Here is a 23,079-nt window from a genome sequence, read left to right as displayed (position 1 = left end):
TGATGGGGCGGGTGTGTTCTGTCCTGATGGGGCGGGTGTGTTCTGTCCTGATGGGGCAGCTGTTTTCTGTCTTGATGGGGCAGGTGTGTTCTGTCCTGATGGGGCGGGTGTGTTCTGTCCTGATGGGGTGGGTGTGTCCTGTCCTGATGGGGCGGGTGTGCTCTGTCCTGATGGGGCGGGTGTGTTCTGTCCTGATGGGGCGGGTGTGTTCTGTCCTGATGGGGCAGGTGTGTTCTGTCCAGATGGGGCGGGTGTGTTCTGTCCTGATGGGGCGGCTGTGTTCTGTCCTGATGGGGCAGGTGTGTTCTGTCCTGATGGGGCAGGTGTGTTCTGTCCTGATGGGGCAGGTGTGTTCTGTCCTGATGGGGCGGGTGTGTTCTGTCCTGATGGGGCAGGTGTGTTCTGTCCTGATGGGGCAGGTGTGTTCTGTCCTGATGGGGCAGGTGTGTTCTGTCCTGATGGGGCGGGTGTGTTCTGTCCTGATGGGGCGGGTGTGTTCTGTCCTGATGGGGCGGGTGTGTTCTGTCCTGATGGGGCGGGTGTGTTCTGTCCTGATGGGGCGGGTGTGTTCTGTCCTGATGGGGCAGGTGTGTTCTGTCCTGATGGGGCGGGTGTGTTCTGTCCTGATGGGGCGGGTGTGTTCTGTTCTGATGGGGCGGGTGTGTCCTGTCCTGATGGGGCGGGTGTGCTCTGTCCTGATGGGGTGGGTGTGTTCTGTCCTGATGGGGCGGGTGTGTTCTGTCCTGATGGGGCGGGTGTGTTCTGTCCTGATGGGGCGGGTGTGTTCTGTCCTAATTCAGCAGGTGTGTTCTGTCCTGATGGGGCAGGTGTGTTCTGTCCTGATGGGGCAGGTGTGTTCTGTCCTGATGGGGCGGGTGTGTTCTGTCCTAATGGGGCAGGTGTGTTCTGTCCTGATGGGGCGGGTGTGTTCTGTCCTGATGGGGCGGGTGTGTTCTGTCCTGATGGGGCGGGTGTGTTCTGTCCTGATGTGGCAGGTGTGTTCTGTCCTGATGTGGCAGGTGTGTTCTGTCCTGATGGGGCAGGTGTGTTCTGTCCTGATGGGGCGGGTGTGTTCTGTCCTGATGGGGCGGGTGTGTTCTGTCCTGATGGGGCGGGTGTGTTCTGTCCTGATGGGGCAGGTGTGTTCTGTCCTGATGGGGCGGGTGTGTTCTGTCCTAATGCAGCAGGTGTGTCCTGTCCTGATGGGGCGGGTGTGTTCTGTCCTGATGGGGCAGGTGTGTTCTGTCCTGATGGGGCGGGTATGTTCGGTCCTGATGGGGCGGGTGTGTTCTGTCCTGATGGGGCTGGTGCATCGATCCATCCTGATGGGGCTGGTGCATCGATCCATCCTGATGGGGCTGGTGCATCGATCCATCCTGATGGCGCTGGTGTGTTGATCCATCCTGATGGGGCTGGTGTGTTGATCCATCCTCATGGTGCTGGTGTGTTGATCCATCCTGATGGGGCGGGTGTGTTGATCCATCTTGATGGGGCTGGTGTGTTGATCCATCCTGATGGCGCTGGTGTGTTGATCCATCCTGATGGCGCTGGTGTGTTGATCCATCCTGATGGGGCGTGTGTGTTGATCCATCTTGATGGGGCTGGTGTGTTGATCCATCCTGATGGGGCTGGTGTGTTGATCCATCCTGATGGCGCTGGTGTGTTGATCCATCCTGATGGCGCTGGTGTGTTAATCCATCCTGATGGCGCTGGTGTGTTGATCCATCCTGATGGCGCTGGTGTGTTGATCCATCCTGATGGCGCTGGTGTGTTAATCCATCCTGATGGCGCTGGTGTGTTGATCCATCCTGATGGCGCTGGTGTGTTGATCCATCCTGATGGCGCTGGTGTGTTGATCCATCCTGATGGGGCGGGTGTGTTGATCCATCCTGATGGGGCGGGTGTGTTGATCCATCTTGATGGGGCTGGTGTGTTGATCCATCCTGATGGGGCTGGTGCATCGATCCATCCTGATGGCGCTGGTGTGTTGATCCATCCTGATGGCGCTGGTGTGTTGACCCATCCTGATGGGGCTGGTGTGTTGATCCATCCTGATGGCGCTGGTGTGTTGATCCATCCTGATGGGGCTGGTGTGTTGATCCATCCTGATGGGGCTGGTGTGTTGATCCATCCTGATGGCGCTGGTGTGTTGATCCATCCTGATGGGGCTGGTGTGTTGATCCATCCTGATGGGGCTGGTGTGTTGATCCATCCTGATGGGGCTGGTGTGTTGATCCATCCTGATGGGGCTGGTGTGTTGATCCATCCTGATGGGGCTGGTGTGTTGATCCATCCTGATGGGGCTGGTGTGTTGATCCATCCTGATGGGGCTGGTGTGTTGATCCATCCTGATGGGGTGCTTGCATTCCATTCATGCGGGTGTCTGCTGTGTTAAAATATGGCAGAGCAATGCCACGCCACTCACCAAATGTGCAGTCCTTCTTGGTCGTTTAAGTGGCCCAGCGCTGTCTTTATTCATCTTTCTTCTCCATCGGCTTCCAGGCTCTGGTCTTGTCACTTGTCATTCCAATATTATTCAATAGAGATACAACTAATTACGGCTAGCCCAGTGCCACAACTCACACAATCATCATCAAGATACGAAGGCCTAATACATCTGATAAAGATTCAAGATGCAATACTAACATGCATTACCAAATAGAATGTTGTCCCTTATATACAGTACACACATATGCGGAAATAATAAGGCTACCAGCTAGGCAACGTTATATTGTAATTCAATATGCATGGGGGTCTCGACTGAAGTATATTATGTGATAAACTTGCATTACTAACACAAAAAGATAACGCTATTTTACTTAGTTAGCTCTTGCAAACACTGACGCAACTTTTCCCTGTGAGTTTGTACAAGCTCCCTGGCAAAACCATATGACGTGTATTTGCTCCCTGGCAAAACCATATGACGTGTATTTGCTCCCTGGCAAAACCATATGATGTGTATTTGCTCCCTGGCAAAACCATATGACGTGTATTTGCTCCCTGGCAAAACCATATGACGTGTATTTGCTCCCTGGCAAAACCATATAACGTGTTTTTGCTCCCTGGCAAAACCATATAACGTGTATTTGCTCCCTGGCAAAACCATATGACGTGTATTTGCTCCCTGGCAAAACCATATAACGTGTTTTTGCTCCCTGGCAAAACCATATAACGTGTATTTGCTCCCTGGCAAAACCATATAACGTGTTTTTGCTCCCTGGCAAAACCATATAACGTGTATTTGCTCCCTGGCAAAACCATATAACGTGTATTTGCTGCCAGGCAAAACCATATAACGTGTATTTGCTCCCTGGCAAAACCATATAACGTGTATTTGCTCTCTGGCAAAACCATATAACGTGTATTTAACGTGTATAACGTGTATCTTAGGTCAGGAGTAACCATTCTAACCAAGTGGTCAGACGGCAGATTTTATAAGGCCACTGTTGAATACATTGGGCAGCCAGACCAGATTTTTAAAAAAGTTTGAAAGAAAAACAATGACATATTCTTAGATATGGACAAGCAAGAGAAGGGCTGCCCACCTCAACCAACAGTACGTCAGTCGCCCACATCTGAACATTTAAGCTCACAGTGTTCAAGTGACACTAATAATTGAGGAGCCCACTGTCTGAACACGGTGAAGATGTCAGATCAATACCTACTCTGTGCAGACGAAACACAGCCTGTCCAATTCTATGGTGGCAATGCACCCACCCTGGTGAGACAGCATCAACCAGCCCCAATTGAACAGCACACACCAGCCCCAGTTGGACAGCATTCCCCAACCCCTATGAGACAGCACACACCCACCCTGGTGAGACAGCACACACCCACCCTGGTGAGACAGCACACACCCACCCTGGTGAGACAGCACACACCCACCCTGGTGAGACAGCACACACCCACCCTGGTGAGACAGCACACACCCTGGTGAGATAGCATCCACCAGCAGTGCAGGGACAGCTTTCCCTAGCCCCTGTGGGACAGCACGCACCAGCCCCCACTGAATGGAATGCACCATTCCCAGTGGGACAGCACGCACCAGCCCTCACTGGATGGAATGCACCATTCCCAGTGGGACAGCACGCACCAGCCCCCACTGAATGGAATGCACCATTCCCAGTGGGACAGCACGCACCAGCCCTCACTGGATGGAATGCACCATTCCCAGTGGGACGGCACGCACCAGCCCTCACTGGATGGAACGCACCAGCCTCAGTGGGACAGCACGTACCAGATCCAGTGGGACAGCACGCACCAGATCCAGTGGGACGGCACGCACCAGATCCAGTGGGACGGCACGCACCAGATCCAGTGGGACAGCACGCACCAGATCCAGTGGGACAGCACGCACCAGATCCAGTGGGACAGCACGCACCAGATCCAGTGGGACAGCACGCACCAGATCCAGTGGGACAGCACGCACCAGCTCCAGTGGGACAGCACGCACCAGATCCAGTGGGACAGCACGCACCAGATCCAGTGGGACAGCACGCACCAGCCGCACGGCAGCTATGAGATGGTTGCAGGGATGAGGTTGAAAAAAATCCTGTGACAAGGGAAGGATGGAGGAAGTAATTTTGAGAAGAGGTAAGTAATTAATATCATGTCACCTATCAAACTTTATTTTGTGAAGTTGAATTGTAAATCATTTTGAAAAATTTCACCAACCCCATTTCTGTCTTTATTTTATTTTTTTACATTTGGAAGAGTGATTGGGCCTTGAACACATAATAATGAATGCACTGTATGTGCTATTGTCTCATCTCAGACCGAGTCCAGATCCGAGAGCTGCACGCTCTCATTGACATCGTTGGAGAGCAACACTGTGAGCTACAGGAGAGAAAGTCATCGGTGCTGTCTAGCGAGCAAGAGTTGTTTCCTGACAGTGGCATGTTGCTCTCATCGTTCCATCCTGCTGCCATCCATCAGGCATCTAGGTAAGAGTTGTTTCCTGACAGTGGCATGTTGCTCTCATCGTTCCATCCTGCTGCCATCCATCAGGCATCTAGGTAAGAGTTGTTTCCTGACAGTGGCATGTTGCTCTCATCGTTCCATCCTGCTGCCATCCATCAGGCATCTAGGTAAGAGTTGTTTCCTGACAGTGGCATGTTGCTCTCATCGTTCCATCCTGCTGCCATCCATCAGGCATCTAGGTAAGAGTTGTTTCCTGACAGTGGCATGTTGCTCTCATCGTTCCGTCCTGCTGCCATCCATCAGGCATCTAGGTAAGAGTTGTTTCCTGACAGTGGCATGTTGCTCTCATCGTTCCGTCCTGCTGCCATCCATCAGGCATCTAGGTAAGAGTTGTTTCCTGACAGTGGCATGTTGCTCTCATCGTTCCGTCCTGCTGCCATCCATCAGGCATCTAGGTAAGAGTTGTTTCCTGACAGTGGCATGTTGCTCTCATCGTTCCGTCCTGCTGCCATCCATCAGGCATCTAGGTAAGAGTTGTTTCCTGACAGTGGCATGTTGCTCTCATCGTTCCATCCTGCTGCCATCCATCAGGCATCTAGGTAAGAGTTGTTTCCTGACAGTGGCATGTTGCTCTCATCGTTCCGTCCTGCTGCCATCCATCAGGCATCTAGGTAAGAGTTGTTTCCTGACAGTGGCATGTTGCTCTCATCGTTCCATCCTGCTGCCATCCATCAGGCATCTAGGTAAGAGTTGTTTCCTGACAGTGGCATGTTGCTCTCATCGTTCCGTCCTGCTGCCATCCATCAGGCATCTAGGCAAGAGTTGTTTCCTGACAGTGGCATGTTGCTCTCATCGTTCCATCCTGCTGCCATCCATCAGGCATCTAGGTAAGAGTTGTTTCCTGACAGTGGCATGTTGCTCTCATCGTTCCGTCCTGCTGCCATCCATCAGGCATCTAGGTAAGAGTTGTTTCCTGACAGTGGCGTGTTGCTCTCATCGTTCCGTCCTGCTGCCATCCATCAGGCATCTAGGTAAGAGTTGTTTCCTGACAGTGGCGTGTTGCTCTCATCGTTCCGTCCTGCTGCCATCCATCAGGCATCTAGGTAAGAGTTGTTTCCTGACAGTGGCATGTTGCTCTCATCGTTCCGTCCTGCTGCCATCCATCAGGCATCTAGGTAAGAGTTGTTTCCTGACAGTGGCGTGTTGCTCTCATCGTTCCGTCCTGCTGCCATCCATCAGGCATCTAGGTAAGAGTTGTTTCCTGACAGTGGCATGTTGCTCTCATCGTTCCATCCTGCTGCCATCCATCAGGCATCTAGGTAAGAGTTGTTTCCTGACAGTGGCGTGTTGCTCTCATCGTTCCGTCCTGCTGCCATCCATCAGGCATCTAGGTAAGAGTTGTTTACTGACAGTGGCATGTTGCTCTCATCGTTCCGTCCTGCTGCCATCCATCAGGCATCTAGGTAAGAGTTGTTTCCTGACAGTGGCATGTTGCTCTCATCGTTCCATCCTGCTGCCATCCATCAGGCATCTAGGTAAGAGTTGTTTCCTGACAGTGGCATGTTGCTCTCATCGTTCCATCCTGCTGCCATCCATCAGGCATCTAGGTAAGAGTTGTTTCCTGACAGTGGCATGTTGCTCTCATCGTTCCGTCCTGCTGCCATCCATCAGGCATCTAGGTAAGAGTTGTTTCCTGACAGTGGCATGTTGCTCTCATCGTTCCGTCCTGCTGCCATCCATCAGGCATCTAGGTAAGAGTTGTTTACTGACAGTGGCATGTTGCTCTCATCGTTCCGTCCTGCTGCCATCCATCAGGCATCTAGGTAAGAGTTGTTTCCTGACAGTGGCATGTTGCTCTCATCGTTCCGTCCTGCTGCCATCCATCAGGCATCTAGGTAAGAGTTGTTTCCTGACAGTGGCATGTTGCTCTCATCGTTCCGTCCTGCTGCCATCCATCAGGCATCTAGGTAAGAGTTGTTTCCTGACAGTGGCATGTTGCTCTCGTCGTTCCGTCCTGCTGCCATCCATCAGGCATCTAGGTAAGAGTTGTTTCCTGACAGTGGCATGTTGCTCTCATCGTTCCATCCTGCTGCCATCCATCAGGCATCTAGGTAAGAGTTGTTTCCTGACAGTGGCATGTTGCTCTCATCGTTCCGTCCTGCTGCCATCCATCAGGCATCTAGGTAAGAGTTGTTTCCTGACAGTGGCATGTTGCTCTCATCGTTCCGTCCTGCTGCCATCCATCAGGCATCTAGGTAAGAGTTGTTTCCTGACAGTGGCATGTTGCTCTCATCGTTCCATCCTGCTGCCATCCATCAGGCATCTAGGTAAGAGTTGTTTCCTGACAGTGGCATGTTGCTCTCGTCGTTCCGTCCTGCTGCCATCCATCAGGCATCTAGGTAAGAGTTGTTTCCTGACAGTGGCATGTTGCTCTCATCGTTCCATCCTGCTGCCATCCATCAGGCATCTAGGTAAGAGTTGTTTACTGACAGTGGCATGTTGCTCTCATCGTTCCGTCCTGCTGCCATCCATCAGGCATCTAGGTAAGAGTTGTTTCCTGACAGTGGCATGTTGCTCTCATCGTTCCGTCCTGCTGCCATCCATCAGGCATCTAGGTAAGAGTTGTTTCCTGACAGTGGCATGTTGCTCTCGTCGTTCCGTCCTGCTGCCATCCATCAGGCATCTAGGTAAGAGTTGTTTCCTGACAGTGGCATGTTGCTCTCATCGTTCCGTCCTGCTGCCATCCATCAGGCATCTAGGTAAGAGTTGTTTCCTGACAGTGGCATGTTGCTCTCGTCGTTCCGTCCTGCTGCCATCCATCAGGCATCTAGGTAAGAGTTGTTTCCTGACAGTGGCATGTTGCTCTCATCGTTCCGTCCTGCTGCCATCCATCAGGCATCTAGGTAAGAGTTGTTTCCTGACAGTGGCATGTTGCTCTCATCGTTCCGTCCTGCTGCCATCCATCAGGCATCTAGGTAAGATCGCTTGCATCTGTTTCATTTCCTTTTTGACAGTTTTTTTCTCAGTGGAAGAATGTGTCAATTCTTTTGCCTTTGGACGCCATGGCAACATCCCAGAGGGGAAGCGAGTGCTCGACCGGAAGAAGGTCAGCAGAGTTCTAAGTAAGTCTTTTCTCAAAGCTAGGTTACTTTGTTACTTAACTGTCTACAGCAAATTAGGATTGATTCTTGATTAAAAGGATGTACGTATGTTATTTGCTAATTCATCTCTGCAATCAAGTCAAATCAAGGTTCTGAATACTGTATCTTAAATACCTCGAAAACAAACCAAAATCCCCAATGTTTTTTTAAGATGTTTGTGTTTTGCATACTGTGAGTCCTTGAGTAGATTTGTCATGTGTTATTTGTCAAAATATTCATGAAATGTTTTATATACTGTGTTCCAGTGTCACGCCCTGGCCTTAGTATTATTTGTTTTCTTAATTGTTTTAGTTAGGTCAGGGTGTGACATGGGTAATGTATGTGTTTTTTTGTAGTGTCTAGGGTGGTTGTAAAGTTTAGGGGGTTTATTAGAGTAGTTGGGTTTATGTTTAGTATAGAAGTCTAGCTGTGTCTATGGTTGAGTGTAGGTATCTAGGAAAGTCTATGGTTGTCTGAATTGGGTCTCAATTAGAGACAGCTGGTTATTGTTGTCTCTGATTGGGAGCCATATTTAAGGCAACCATAGGCTTTAGCTGTTTGTGGGGAATTGTCTATGTCAGAGTGTTTAGTGTCAGCACTTCTGTTTGTATAGCTTCACGGTCGTCTGTTTTGTTGTTTTTGTAGTTTGTTTAGTGTTGTTTTCGTCTTCTTTCTCAAATAAAGAGGATGTACTTTCCACGCGCTGCGCCTTGGTCCTCTCTCTCTCCCTTTGACGATCTTGACAGAATTCCCCACCAATCTACGACCAAGCGGCGTGTCAAGCGGCAACAGGATCCACCTACACAGGATTCATGGACATGGGAGGAGATACTGGATGGTAAGGGGCCTTGGGCACAACCGGGAGAATATCGCCTCCCTCGTGAAGAGCTGGAGGCAGCTAAAGCCGAGAGGAGGCGATATGAGGAGGCAGCACGGAAGCAAGGCTGGAAGCACGTGAGTACAACCCAAAAATTTCTTGGGGGGGGCCTTAAAGGGAGTGTGGCGAAGTCAGGTAGGAGACCTGCGCCTACTCCCTGTACTTACCGTGGAGAGCGAGAGTACAGTACGGGCAGACACCGTGTTACGCAGTAGAGCGCATGGTGTCTCCTGTACTCGTGCATAGCCCGGTTCGGTACATTCCAGCTCCATGTATCGGCTGGGCTAGATTGAGGTTGAGCCGGATGTCATGAAGCCGGCCCAACGCATCTGGTCACCAGTGTCTCCTCGGGCCGGTGTACATGGCACCAGCCTTACGCATGGTGTCCCCGGTTCGCCTACATAGCCCGGTGCGGGTTATTCCACCTCCCCGCACTGGTCGGGCGACGGGGAGCATACAACCAGGTAAGGTTGGGCAGGCTCAGTGCTCAAGGGAGCCAGTACGCATGCACGGTCTGGTATTTCCGGCGCCACCTCCACGCCCCGACCCAGTACCACCAGTGCCTACACCACGCACTAGCCCTATGGTGCGTGTCTCCAGCCCTTTGCCACCGGTGCCTACACCACGCACCAAGCCTCCTGTGTGTCCCCAGAGTCCTGTGCGTCCTGTTGCTGCTCCCCGCACTAGCCCTGAGATGCGTGTCCCCAGCCCGGTACCACCAGTTCCGGCACCACGCACTAGGCCTAATGTGCGTCTCCAGGGTCCAGTATGCCCTGTTCCTTCTCCCCGCACTAGCCTGAAGGTGCGTGTCCCCAGCCCGGTAACACCAGTTCCGGCATCACGCACCAGGCCTACAGTGCGCCTCAGCCGGCCAGAGTCTGCCGTCTGCACAGCGGGGCCTGAACTGCCCGTCTGCCAAGCACCATCTGAGCCATCCGTCTACCCAGCGCCATCTGAGCCATCCGTCTACCCAGCGCCATCTGAGCCATCCGTCTACACAGCGCCATCGGAGCCATCCGTCTACACAGCGCCATCGGAGCCATCCGTCTACCCAGCGCCATCTGAGCCATCCGTCTGCCCCGAGCCGTCAGAGCCGCCCGTCTGCCCCGAGCCGCTAGAGCCATTCGTCAGTCAGGAGCCGCTAGAGCCATTCGTCAGTCAGGAGCCGCTAGAGCCATTCGTCAGACAGGATCTGCCAGAGCCGCCTACCAGACAGGATCTGCCAGATCCGTCAGCCAGCCATGAGCAGCCAGATCCGTCGGCCAGCCATGAGCAGCCAGATCCGTCGGCCAGCCATGAGCAGCCAGATCCGTCGGCCAGCCATGAGCAGCCAGATCCGTCGGCCAGCCATGAGCAGCCAGATCCGTCGGCCAGCCATGAGCAGCCAGATCCGTCGGCCAGCCATGAGCAGCCAGATCCGTCGGCCAGCCATGAGCAGCCAGATCCGTCGGCCAGCCATGAGCAGCCAGATCCGTCGGCCAGCCATGAGCAGCCAGATTCGTCGGCCAGCCATGAGCAGCCAGATCCGTCGGTCAGCCATGAGCAGCCAGATCCGTCGGTCAGCCATGAGCAGCCAGATCCGTCGGTCAGCCATGAGCAGCCAGATCCGTCGGTCAGCCATGAGCAGCCAGATCCGTCGGTCAGCCATGAGCAGCCAGATCCGTCGGCCAGCCATGAGCCGTCCAGCCAGGATCCGCCAGAGCCGTCCAGCCAGGATCCGCCAGAGCCGTCCAGCCAGGATCCGCCAGAGCCGTCCAGCCAGGATCCTCCAGAGCCGTCCAGCCAGGATCCGCCAGAGCCGTCATCCAGCCAGGATCCGTCCCTCAGTCCGGAGCTGCCGTCCCTCAGTCCGGAGCTGCCCCTTATCCCGGGGCTGCCCCTTATCCCGGTGCTGCCCCTTAGTCCGGTGCTGCCCCTTAGTCCGGTGCTGCCCCTTAGTCCGGTGCTGCCCCTTAGTCCGGTGCTGCCCCTTAGTCCGGTGGGGTTAATGTGGAGGGTGGCCATTTGGAGGAGGCTACGGAGGCGGGTAGTGACTGTGGTGGGGTGGGGACCACGACCAGTGCTGGAGCCGCCGCCGTGGACGGACGCCCACCCAGACCCTCCCCTAGACTGTGTGCTGGTGCGCCCGGAGTTCGCACCTTAAGGGGGGGGGTTATGTCACGCCCTGGCCTTAGTATTCTTTGTTTTCTTAATTGTTTTAGTTAGGTCAGGGTGTGACATGGGGAATGTATGTGTTTTTTTGTAGTGTCTAGGGTGGTTGTAAAGTTTAGGGGGTTTATTAGAGTAGTTGGGTTTATGTTTAGTATAGAAGTCTAGCTGTGTCTATGGTTGAGTGTAGGTATCTAGGAAAGTCTATGGTTGCCTGAATTGGGTCTCAATTAGAGACAGCTGGTTATTGTTGTCTCTGATTGGGAGCCATATTTAAGGCAACCATAGGCTTTAGCTGTTTGTGGGGAATTGTCTATGTCAGAGTGTTTAGTGTCAGCACTTCTGGTTGTATAGCTTCACGGTCGTCGTTTTTGTAGTTTGTTTAGTGTTTGTTTCGTCTTCTTTCTCAAATAAAGAGGATGTACTTTTCACGCGCTGCGCCTTGGTCCTCTCTCTCTCCCTTTGACGATCTTGACATCCAGCCTACGTCTTGCGATGTGCTACCTTGAAAGGTTGGACCGGAATCGATGAAGGCATTCATCAACAAGTGTAGGACCAGAGCAGGACAGAGTATTGGCTCAAATAGTTTTGTTTGTGTGCAATGTTCATATTTGCAATAAGGTTAACTTAAGAACATACTGTTATGTGCTTGGTGTCACATGTAGGTTAGACTTTTTGTTGACTACATCTGGTGGGTGACAACTGCCTATTTTCATCTCTACAATATTATTTTGGGGTTTAACTAATACAAGAGCATATGTACAAGAGCATATGTACAAGAGCATATGCTGTATATTCATTTTGGTTTCCATTAACTGTAAGAACGTAAATAATCTCAAATCAAACTTTGTCACATGCGTCGAATACAATAAGTGTAGACTTTTCCGTGAAATGCTTACTTACAAGCCCTTAACCAACAGTGTCATTTAAGAAGAGTTAAGAAAATATTTACCAAGTAGACTAAAATTAAAAGTAATACAATAAGAATAACGAGGCTATATACAGGGGTCACCGGTACCGAGTCAGTGTGCAGGGGTACAGGATAGTTGAGGTAATTTGTACATGTAGGAGGGGGTGAAGTGACTATGCATAGATAGCAAGTAGCAGCAGTGTGCAAAAAGGAGTGCTGGGAATGAAAAGTGAGATGCTTTGTTAATATAATAAACACTGTTGAATACATTTGTTGAACTGTATCAGTTTTCATTCTTGTTTTGAACAGCTAATCATTAATACTGCAAATGAACGCTAACAAATTAAATTCTCAACTGTCTCATCTCATCAATCAAGCTGATGTATAGCTTCTGTAGTAATTTTAAGAGAAATAAATGAGACATGGATGAGACGTTGCACATACAATGTAGAGATCTCCTTTATGGCTCATACTTCTTCGATATTTCTGAAATGATCATTAGATCATTAGCCTAATAAAAGTCTCAAACTTGTCTCAGGAACTTATCATTATTGCTCCTTTAAAATAACAGAGGCAAGGATAAGCTCAACGGTATACAATGATGAAACCTCTGCTGATCATACTTCTCGAATACTGCTAAAACCATCACCTCAATTAATCTTCATGTGTCCTATATATGTATCATAGAAGTCTCTAACATCTCAATATTTCTCCTAACGGGCCTTTAGGAGCAATAACCCAGACACAAATGGTCACAGAATGATTCAAAATTGAGAAGCTCTAGATAGCCACAAAAGATCTGGAGGATATCTGAGTGAACAGATTTTTTTCCTATGGGCAGTACAGTATAGTACAGAGAAGTAGTCCAGTAGTAATATAGTACAGTATTGACTCACAATTCCTCCTGCCTGTAACCCAGTGGATCATCCACTCTGTAACTAATTCCTAAAGTGAGGGCCACCACAATCGCAGGCAGTCCTAAAGACAGAATGTTGTTATTGCCTGGTAGTTTGCATTTTATTTAACTAGGCAAGTCAGTTAAGAATAAATTCTTAATTATATTGACGGCCTACCCTGGCCAATCCCGGACGACGCTGGGCCTATTGTGCGCCGGCCTATGTGACTCCCAATCACAGCCCGATGTGAGACAGCCTGGAATCGAACTAGGGTCTGTAGTGACGCCTCTAGAACTGAGATGCAGTGCCTTAGACATGTCAGTTCTAGAGGCGTCACTACAGACCCTGTGCCACTCAGGATCCCATGTATGCAGCCATATAGAGCATTCGGAAAGTATTCAGACCCCTGACTTTTTACACATTTTGTTACCTTAGTCTTATTCTAAAATGGAATAAATACAATTGTTTCCTCATCAATGTACAAACAATACCCCATAATGACAAAGCGAAAAGAGGTGTTTAGACATTTTTGAAAATTTATTGAAAACCAAAACATAAATACCTTATTTACAAAAAAGTATTTACCCTTTGCTGTAAGAATCAAAATTGAGCTCATGTGCATCCTGTTTCCATTGATCATCCTTGAGATGTTTCTACAACTTGATTGGAGTCCACCTGTGGTAAATTCAATTGATTGGACATGATTTGGAAAGGCACACACCTGTCTATATGAGGTCCCACAGTTGACAGTGTATGTCAGAGAAAAAAACAAGCCATGAGGTCGAAGGACAATTAGAGCTCCATGACCGGATTGAGGCACGGCACAGATCTGGGGAAGGGTACAAAAACATTTCTGTAGGATTGAAGGTGTCCAAGAACAGTGGCTTCCATCATTCTTAAATGGAAGAAGTTTGGAACCATCAACACTCTTCCTAGAGCTGGCCACCCGGCCAATCTGAGCAATCAGTGGAGAAGGGCCTTGGTCAGGGAGGTGACCAAGTAACTCTGAAAGAGCCCCAGTGTTCCTCTGGAGATGGGAGAACTTTCCAGAAGGACAACCATCTCTGCTGCACTCCACCAATCAGGCCTTTATGGTAGAGTAGCCAGATGGAAACCACTCCTCAGTAAAAGTCACATGACAGCACGCTTGGGGTTTTCCAAAATGAAACCAAGATTGAACTTTTTGGCCTGAATGTCAAGCGTCACATCTGGAGGAAACCTGACACCATCCCTATGGTGAAGCATGGTGGTGTCAGCATCATGCTGTGGGGATGTTTTTCAGCGGCAGGGTCTGGGAGACCAGTCAGGAACGAGGGAAAGATGAACAGAGCAAAGTACAGAGCTATCCTTGAAGAAGACCTGCTCCAGAGCGCTCAGGACCTCAGACTGCCTGGTAGGTTGGATAATGATAATGGCGCTGGAGGGGATGGCTGCCCTTTACGGGCTTCGAACCAACTGTGCTATGTTGTTTGTTTTTTTGCATTGTTTTCAACTTATTTTGTACATAATGTTGCTGCTACGGTCTCTTATGACCGAAAAGAGCATCTGGATATCAGAACTGCGATTACTCACCTCAAACTGGACAAAGATTTTTTTTCTTTAATGAGTCTGACGCGAAGGATATAGTGCTTCCCCAAGACCAGGCCCAAATCCTTGTCATTCGTGTGAAGAAAAGACGGAAATACAGGGGGCGGAGATCGGGGTGCCTTGTGAGAATTTGTTGGCGAGTGGGTGACACATCTCTAACATCCGTTCTATTGGCCAACGTGCAATCACTGGAAAATTAACTGGGTGATCTCAGTTTGAGATTATCCTACCAACAGGACATTAAAATTGTAATATCTTATGTTTCACCGAGTCGTGGCTGAACGACAACACGGATAATATAGAGCTGGCTGGCTTCTCCGTGCATCGGCAGGACAGACCAGCTATGTCTGGTAAGACAAGGGGTGGGGGTATGTGTCTATTTGTCAATAACAGCTGGTGCACAATTTTTAATATTAAGGAAGTCTCGAAGCATTGCTTGCCTGAGGTAGAGTACCTCATGATAAGCTGTAGACCACACTACCTACAGTTTGAAGAGAGTTTTATCTATATTATTTGTAGCCGTCTATTTCCCACTACACACCGATGCTGGCACTTAGACCGCACTCAACAAGCTGTATAAGGCCATAAGCAAGCAAGGAAATCCTCAGGTAGCCTAGTTGTTAGGGCGTTGGACCAGTAACTGAAAGATTTCTAGACCGAATCCCCAAGCTGACAAGGTAAAAATCTGTCGTTCTACCACTGAGCAAGGCAGTTAACCTACTGTTCCCCGGGAGCTGAAGACGTGGATGTCGATTATTGGTCAGGGGTTAAAGGGGCAGCAGTAGTTGGAATGTCTGTAGCTGGACTGTCAGTGTGAGTGTAAGTAGTTGAGGTAGTTATGTCAATGGTGGTTGGAATGACAGATGATGTGCTGAGATCCCCCTGTGAAAAAGAGACTTTAAAAAAGTTAATCAACTCAGTAAACCACATAAACAAGGATGCATAGTGTCAGTTCCTATTATCATAGCAGATGATCCATGCTGTTCCAGTTTCATTGTGTCTGCATCAGGGTAGAAATTTTTCTACTGTACTTTATGAGAGAAATAAATCTTCATCACTGCCAGTAAATGGTAGAGAGTTGATAGAAGGCTACTCTGTTATCAACTGAATCTGAGACCTGATAGTAGTCTATTCAGTCTGTAAACAACAGCTTAGCGATAAATCTAAATAGTTTGGATAAAAATAAAGTCTGAAACAATGTCTTCATTGATGCTACTGTGTCATGACGTTGGCCTGTTGGGGGAGGTTTATGACCCTCATAAATACTTTTTCCTCTTTCTAACATAGAGAGTCTGGGAACATCAAAAGGTGGGAAACGGAACCATATTTCAGTAATCCAACCAGTTGAAAATATGCGTTGGTACAGATCAGTTGCGTCTGACACATTATTACTGATGATAGGACGTCATAAACTGTATCTTGGAAAGTCTACACATTCTAGTTATCAGATTCACATGGAATTGTTGTGCAATTTAAATGTTTAAATATGAAACTATTTGTGAAAAGATGAAATATAATTTTAGCTTCTAAATGAGAGATTTGGTTTTCAATGGGTGAACTATGCTCAACTCAGTGGCCCCGCCCATGTGAACAGACACTGGTTGTAAAATATGAAACACGGCCCTCTCTCCCAACCCTATATAAGCCCCTTTAGGAAAATGTAACTTTCTGTTCCAAGGACGTGCGGGCTTAAGGTCCCCACGTTGAAAGGCCAAAGACCACCTACAGAACTAAGCCAACCTCAGCAAGAACCTAACGAAATTAGCATCGAATTTCAATGTGAAGGTGACAACCTACACGCCGGAAGGATGAATTTCGACTATACCAGCCAGAATATAGCATGAGCTTAAAGTATGACAACTTGGTATGAACTTTGAACTCTTATTCACTAAAGAAGTGATACCTCCTAGCCATTGTGTTAGCGCAGCAACTGTAGACGTGAGCTAGGAGAGGACGGACAGAGTATCAGTCCTACCACACGACGACGGTACTACCAAGTATCCGTTCTACCACCAGACATTCTTCAAAGGACAACCCAGCCTCCCATCTACGACCAACCGATCGAAGCGCAGCTCAGAGTAAATATTTATTGCATTTTCCTTTTCCAAATGGGCGTTTATTTAGAATGCATAAGATTCTGTATTTACGATAGAGTAGCTGCCTAAAGCCCGATAGAGACACAAAATATTTTTGTTCCTCAGTCTTCCCGCTCTTTCATTCAAAACCCAACCCCCTTTCTTTGTGTAACCAGCCGTCATATCGGTTCCGTCCACTCGGAACATTTTCCTTTATGACATAATTTGTAATCAATGTATGATCCACTCTGTGTGATTATTTAGGTATTTAGTAAATAAATAAACCAAATTTTGTATTGCTGATTCAACTTGTTATCCAGGGTTCGTGAAAATAACCAAGAATTTACAACTTTCAGATGAGACTGAATAAGGCGACGATTAAATATTGACTGCTATTGATGTAAAAGATGACCAGGTCTTTAAGAGTTTATTCGGAAGATAAGTTCTATAAACATTATTTTGTGGTGCCCCGACTTTCTAGTTAATTATTTACCTGATTAGCTTAAATCAGGAAATATTAATTACAGAGAAATTATTTTATAGAACAGCATGTGATATCACTTAATCCGGCATAGCCAAAAGACACGACAACTGTCTTTTGCTATGACAACCTCACAGCACAGACAAAACATTAATCAATCATTGACTATAAACCAAACTTTAAAATTCATAAACCAAACTGTAAAATCAGTGAGGTCATATATTATTATTAGTCTGCATTAACATGCAGGTACCAGATAAAGATTTAGTATTGAAATTAAGGGGAAAGTACTATACATTGGTTTCAACACAACGCACGTTGTCAACATTATCAGCAAAGACAACGAAGGACATTTTTGGGGGAAAATAGATCAGACATGACAGGATGAATAAATAGGATACACATGGATGATGTCCCGTGTGGCTCAGTTGGTAGAGCATGGCGCTTGCAACGCCAGGGTTGTGGGTTCAATTCCCACGGGGGGACCAGGATGAATATGTATGAACTTTCCAATTTGTAAGTCGCTCTGGATAAGAGCGTCTGCTAAATAATGTAAATGTAAATGTAATGTAAATGATGATTACTGTGAGGACCAGTCAACCAATAGCATTACCCTTCTCTATGCAAAACATTCTTTGTTGCAGCTGGGAAGGTACAGTACATGTTATGGTAAACAGAAGAAAAACAATTCCACTAGAGCAGGTGTAATTAGATCTCCTGATTCGAGGATTAGATTTTTTTTTTTTAAGTGATAACTGTTTTGGAGGTGTGGATTAGAATTTGAGGCCACTAGAAGGTGTACTTCTCTAGAACAGGGGTTCAATGCTGAAGTACATGTCACACAAAACTCATCATATACTAAGAGAAAACTGTTCCAATGAAAGGCAGTTGTTCCTTAAGTAACAAGACAGATGAACCCAACTGCAGAGATGACAAATGATGCCGTTACATTGACATTATTAATTCATTCAATAATAGCCTAGACGCAAAGCTGCTACAGCATAGCCATTTATTGTTATTTAACAATGTACATCTCATTTAGAAACAATTAAATTGTTGAGTACTGTCAACATGAAAATGTGCATTGACAGCAGCACACAACCATATGGACGCAATCTGACCACTGCTCTTGTCTTTCTCTGAACCCTTTCCGTTCAGCTCTGGATGCCTCCTCTCATTAAGGCCACATCATGCCCTGACCTAGTCATGGGTATGTCCCAATTATAACTCCTGCCTCCTGAAGTGTACACTCGTTCACTATTTCACCCACAAATCTAAAAACATTGGATTCGCAGAGGCACTGTCCAAGGCAGGGATGGGAAACTGCTGGTCCGAGGTTGGCCCACGAATACATTTCCAAAAATGAAAGAGAAAAAAATGAGGAACTCAGTCGGGTTCTCAACTTACTGTTGAAAGTTAGAATAGTAGAAAACACAAGGTGCAATTTCAATGTTTGGTTGTGCATCAGCAGTTTCTCTCTTGTTATGTCAGTCACTGATATTCACTCAATTAGCACATGTCAGCTAACATTTGTTTAGACTGGTAAGATAGTCCAGCCAGCGATCTAAACTTGTAGTAATCATGGTTGAATTACCGACAGGGGAGCCCTAATTGATTTTGTAAGTCATTCTCACTCAGATATCATAATAAAAACTGCAAACATTTCTCTCCACCCTATTGCAAATGATTAGAACTCCATGAAATTAGTTAAGTTACAAAATCTGTCCTCCCCATGGCAAATTGTGTAGAATATCAGGAAATTAATTCTAAAACGTACTTTTTTCCTTCTCCATTGTCATTAGGGGGGGGGGCGCTAAAACTTTGTGCTCGTAAGGTGGGACACACACAAAATTCCACTTAGGGCCCCCAAAAGGCTCTGACTATGTGTGGATGAGATTATTTATTTAACCTTTATTTAACTAGGCAAGTCAGTTAAGAACAAATTATTTCAAATTGCCTTGTTCAGGGGCAGAACAACAAATTTTTACCTTGTCAGCTCGGGGATTCGATCTTGCAACCTTTTGGTCACTAGTCCAACGCTCTAACCACTAGTCTACCTGCCGCCCCAAGGTTAGGTAGACCCGCGAGCTACTGCGGCCCCTCATGATGAGTTCAGATGTCTTGTGGTCCCCACCCCCATCAAAGTTGCCTGTCCCTGGTCTAGTGGGAGTTTCTACCATATTTATTATTCCAGTCATTTCCTTTCAAATCAGTGAACAAGTGCAAACTTGTGGAGGAAGGAGAGATAATTAGAACGTATGGCTAAGACTGGAGGTACAGTAGCTAGCATACTATCCTTTGGGGGACAGATTACAGATTAAGGCAGCCAGCTCCATAGATCAGGATGAGATATAAAGAGGATGGGTTTCTAAAGGCAGCAGGACAGGTCAACATTAAACCCTGGAGTCTCAGACAACTCAAGTCTTAATCTGTCCACAGGCTCCAGAGCCAGGAGATGAGATAATGGAGGTGAGAGGGTTACCAGGAAAACGACAGGACAGCCTGCTGAGTGGTATAAAGGATTCCAATTAGTCCTACAACTATCAATTAGGGATGGCGAGATGGGGATGTAGAATTCAAATATAGATGGAAGATGGGCCTAGAAGTGGTGTCAGACAGTGGCAGGCAGCAATAGTCATTCCTTGTCAGTTGTTTAAATAATTTAATCCTCTGTCCTCATTTCTTCTTCTTGTCTTGTGTGGAGGTGAACCAGGCGTCCAGCAGCTTCTTGCTGTAGTAGATCTGCCAGCCGTGCACCTGCACCGCGATTACCATCACCAGGTACATGACGGACACAGCAGAGAAGCCGAAGATGAAGCGGTATGCCTTGCCGTGGCGGTACAGCTGCTGGGCCACCGGGAACATCTCCATGCCCCCGTAGATGAGCGGTGCTATGCAGAAGAGACCGGCACTGATCATGGAGATCACCAGGTAGCTGATGTTGTTTTTGGGCAGGGCCATGAAGCTGAAGAGGGAGGGGATGATACTGAGCAGGTAGGGGTACTCCCACTGGTAGGGAGCAGCCACCACGCTGTGGGACACTAGGTTCAGCTGGCTCACTGTCACCTGGGCAGCTAAGAGGAGCCAGATCAGAACATGGACGATGTTCAGTTTACGGATCTCGGACTTGAGGGCGACACTGATGAGAAAGACAGAGGAGAAGCACAAGAATGTGATGTTTCAAATGGGTCACTGTGAACAAAACCTGTCATCTTGTTTTTATGTAGGCACTTAACCCTAATCGCTCCTGTAAGCCGGTCTTTAATAAGAGCGTCTGCTAAATGACTAAAAGGCAAAACCATTCAAATGAGAGCGAACCTCATCTGGTAGTGTGAGGCCACTCTCTCGCGGTGCTGAAAGTCACTTCCATCTGTGCCAGTAGCTCGAGGTCCAGCTCGGGAAGCCATGGTTACCGCCTGTCCAAAAAACTCAAAGTAAAACATGTAATTCATTGTGTTAGAGCTTTCTAAGGTGCTCATTTGTTATTTCAGAACTGCAGATAAGTATACAGCATTCGTTATCACTCTCAAAGACATCGTAACCTAATGGCAGTAGCCAATAGCCTTTAAAATAATAGAACTAATACAATTTGTATGAAATGAGCAATACCAATGAATTAAAAATTGCATTAGTCACATGCACTGTAAACAGGTGTAGACTAACAGTGAAATGCTTACTTACGGGCCCTTCCCACAATGCAGAGAGAAAAATAGAACAATAATAGAAAGATAATAACAAAGAATAAATACACAATGAGTAACAAGTACTTAGCTATATACACAGGGTACCAGTACTGAGTCAATGATAACATGGCTATATACACAGGGTACCAGTACTGAGTCAATGATAACATGGCTATATACACAGGGTACCAGTACTGAGTCAATGATAACATGGCTATATACACGGGGTACCAGTACTGAGTCAATTATAACATGACTATATACACTGGCTACCAGTACTGAGTCAATTACAACTTGACAAAATACATGGGGTACCAGTACTGAGTAATGATGACTTGGCTATATACACTGAGTACCAGTACTGAGTCAATGTAATTGAGGTAGATATTTACATATAGGTAGGGGTAAAGTGATTAGGCAACATGATAGATAATAAGCAGTATCCGCAGCGTATGTGATGACTCAAAAGGTAGCTATTTGGTTAACTATTTAACAGTCTTGTGGCTAAGGGGTAGAAGCTGTCCAGGGTCCTGTTGGCAGTAGGTACCGCTTGCCGTGCGGAGTACAGATAACAGTCTTATGGCTAAGGGGTAGAAGCTGTCCAGGGTCCTGTTGGCAGTAGGTACCGCTTGCCGTGCGGAGTACAGATAACAGTCTTATGGCTAAGGGGTGAATAAGGTCTATGAATTAGGCTACTAGATTAGTTGATGAGGCATAAATACAGAAATGGCTTGTACAAAGCATAGCTGATCCTCCTAGTTTTCCTAAAAGTGACCCAGTGAACTTGACAGTGGACACATGAGGATGATGGGCATGTGGATTAACACTAGCTAGGCTACCCTCTGCTTTCCTGACCCCTTCTGCTGGCTTATCAGATAACGCCAGGCCAGGCAAGGATGATTTCTAGTTAGCAAGTCAAATATTTAAATCCCCCCTGTGGGCTATTTAGAAAGAACCCAGAGGCGCTTGTGTTAAAATATTCATCAACAGGCCTGATTCCAATACAGTTTTTTAAGACAGTTAGTTAGCGAGCATCATCAGCTATTAGTCTGTAGTTTATAAAACGACCAGCTGCTTGTAAACTAAACAAGCATGCTCACAGTTCGTCCTGGACTGTGAGTGGGGAAATGCATGACAATGTAACGTTACAAGTCAAAATTTAAAAAAAAAGTCGCCAAGACAATTTTAAAGTTACCAAGCTAGCTAGCCAGCTTGCCAATTTAGTGGTACTGCTAGATTAAGTCTCATTGCCGTAGACACCTTGCAAGAACAAACTACAGACAACTGCAGCTAAAGTTTAGTTTGCTAGACATACGTTAATGTAATACTTACTGTATGTTCAGTACAACAGTAGTCGTTACACGGTCAATCAACAAACTTATTGCGACTAAACTCGGTGGACATTGCTCCTTTCTCCCGTAGACATGTGCAATACGGAAGTGTTGACTATTCAGTCTGTGATTGGACAGATGACTGAACGGAGGGTAGTGGGGGACAATCCAAAAAGTTATACTACAGTTGGAAACAGAAACGCTCATTGCGACAGGCTATGATCTTCTTGTTCTTCGTGAGGTTCGAAATAAGTTTGTTAATTGAATGTTTATAAATCCATTCAACAATATTATAAATCCATTACACTTTGTGAAACAAAATAAGAAAAGGGGAAAAATAAAATATATTTTTTAATTACCCTACCAACTACCGGTAACCTTACACTCATTAAAACCCACCACCTTATTTCACTACTTTAACCGTATCTGATTCTACCCCAGGCCAACGCACTGAGAGGACGGGACACTACCACTCAACACACCCTGTAACTCTTCTGAAGTCAAATCTCCTACCCCCATGTACTTTTCTACAGCTGTCACCACAACATATATTTTCTGTGACTTACATTCCATCACTGTGGTACATTTGATAACCATTGCTAAGGAGCCAACCTTACTGAAACATACAGTAAATCACTCATTGGCCTATCCCTCTGTTCTGGCACAGATCTACTATTCACAGGGATCCTCTCAGAATCCCTTACCCTTGATCCACCCTCCTCTACTTTCTTCACTGCCTCATAATAGGACATCTTCTGCACTACTCAGACCCTGGCCACCTCAACCTGCGTCTCTCGCACCGGACACCTCCAATTCTCCGCAACATGGGCACAGTTGACACACACATTTTTTTCCATCGAAACTACACATTGCTCTGTCCCATGTCCTCCTTCATACTTCCTACATCTTGGATTATCCCTCCAACACACTGCTGCAACCTGCCCATAAATGTGACACCTATAACATCGCAGTGTATTCTATGATATTCATTTGTTTGTAGCTATATGAGAGATGCATAACTAGTGGTCTGT

The 23,079-nt window shown here is 47.2% G+C and overlaps 1 protein-coding gene across 1 annotated transcript; it reads right to left on the bottom strand.

Annotated features, from left to right (window-relative positions):
- Window positions 1–18,029: 18,029 nt before the first annotated feature.
- On the bottom strand, window positions 18,030–22,179 carry jagn1b (jagunal homolog 1b). Its single transcript, XM_055930314.1, has 3 exons — window positions 22,050–22,179; window positions 20,353–20,475; window positions 18,030–20,173 (listed from the first exon to the last, which is right to left on the bottom strand). The coding sequence occupies exons 2-3, from the start codon at window positions 20,439–20,441 to the stop codon at window positions 19,711–19,713; spliced, it is 552 nt and encodes a 183-aa protein (XP_055786289.1). The 5' UTR covers window positions 20,442–20,475; window positions 22,050–22,179; the 3' UTR covers window positions 18,030–19,710.
- Window positions 22,180–23,079: the final 900 nt, after the last annotated feature.

Source organism: Salvelinus fontinalis, chromosome 7, assembly GCF_029448725.1.
Source record: "Salvelinus fontinalis isolate EN_2023a chromosome 7, ASM2944872v1, whole genome shotgun sequence".
Taxonomy (NCBI): domain Eukaryota; kingdom Metazoa; phylum Chordata; class Actinopteri; order Salmoniformes; family Salmonidae; genus Salvelinus; species Salvelinus fontinalis.
Note: the sequence above shows the minus strand (reverse complement) of the source record. Positions and strands in the feature narration are given on the sequence as shown.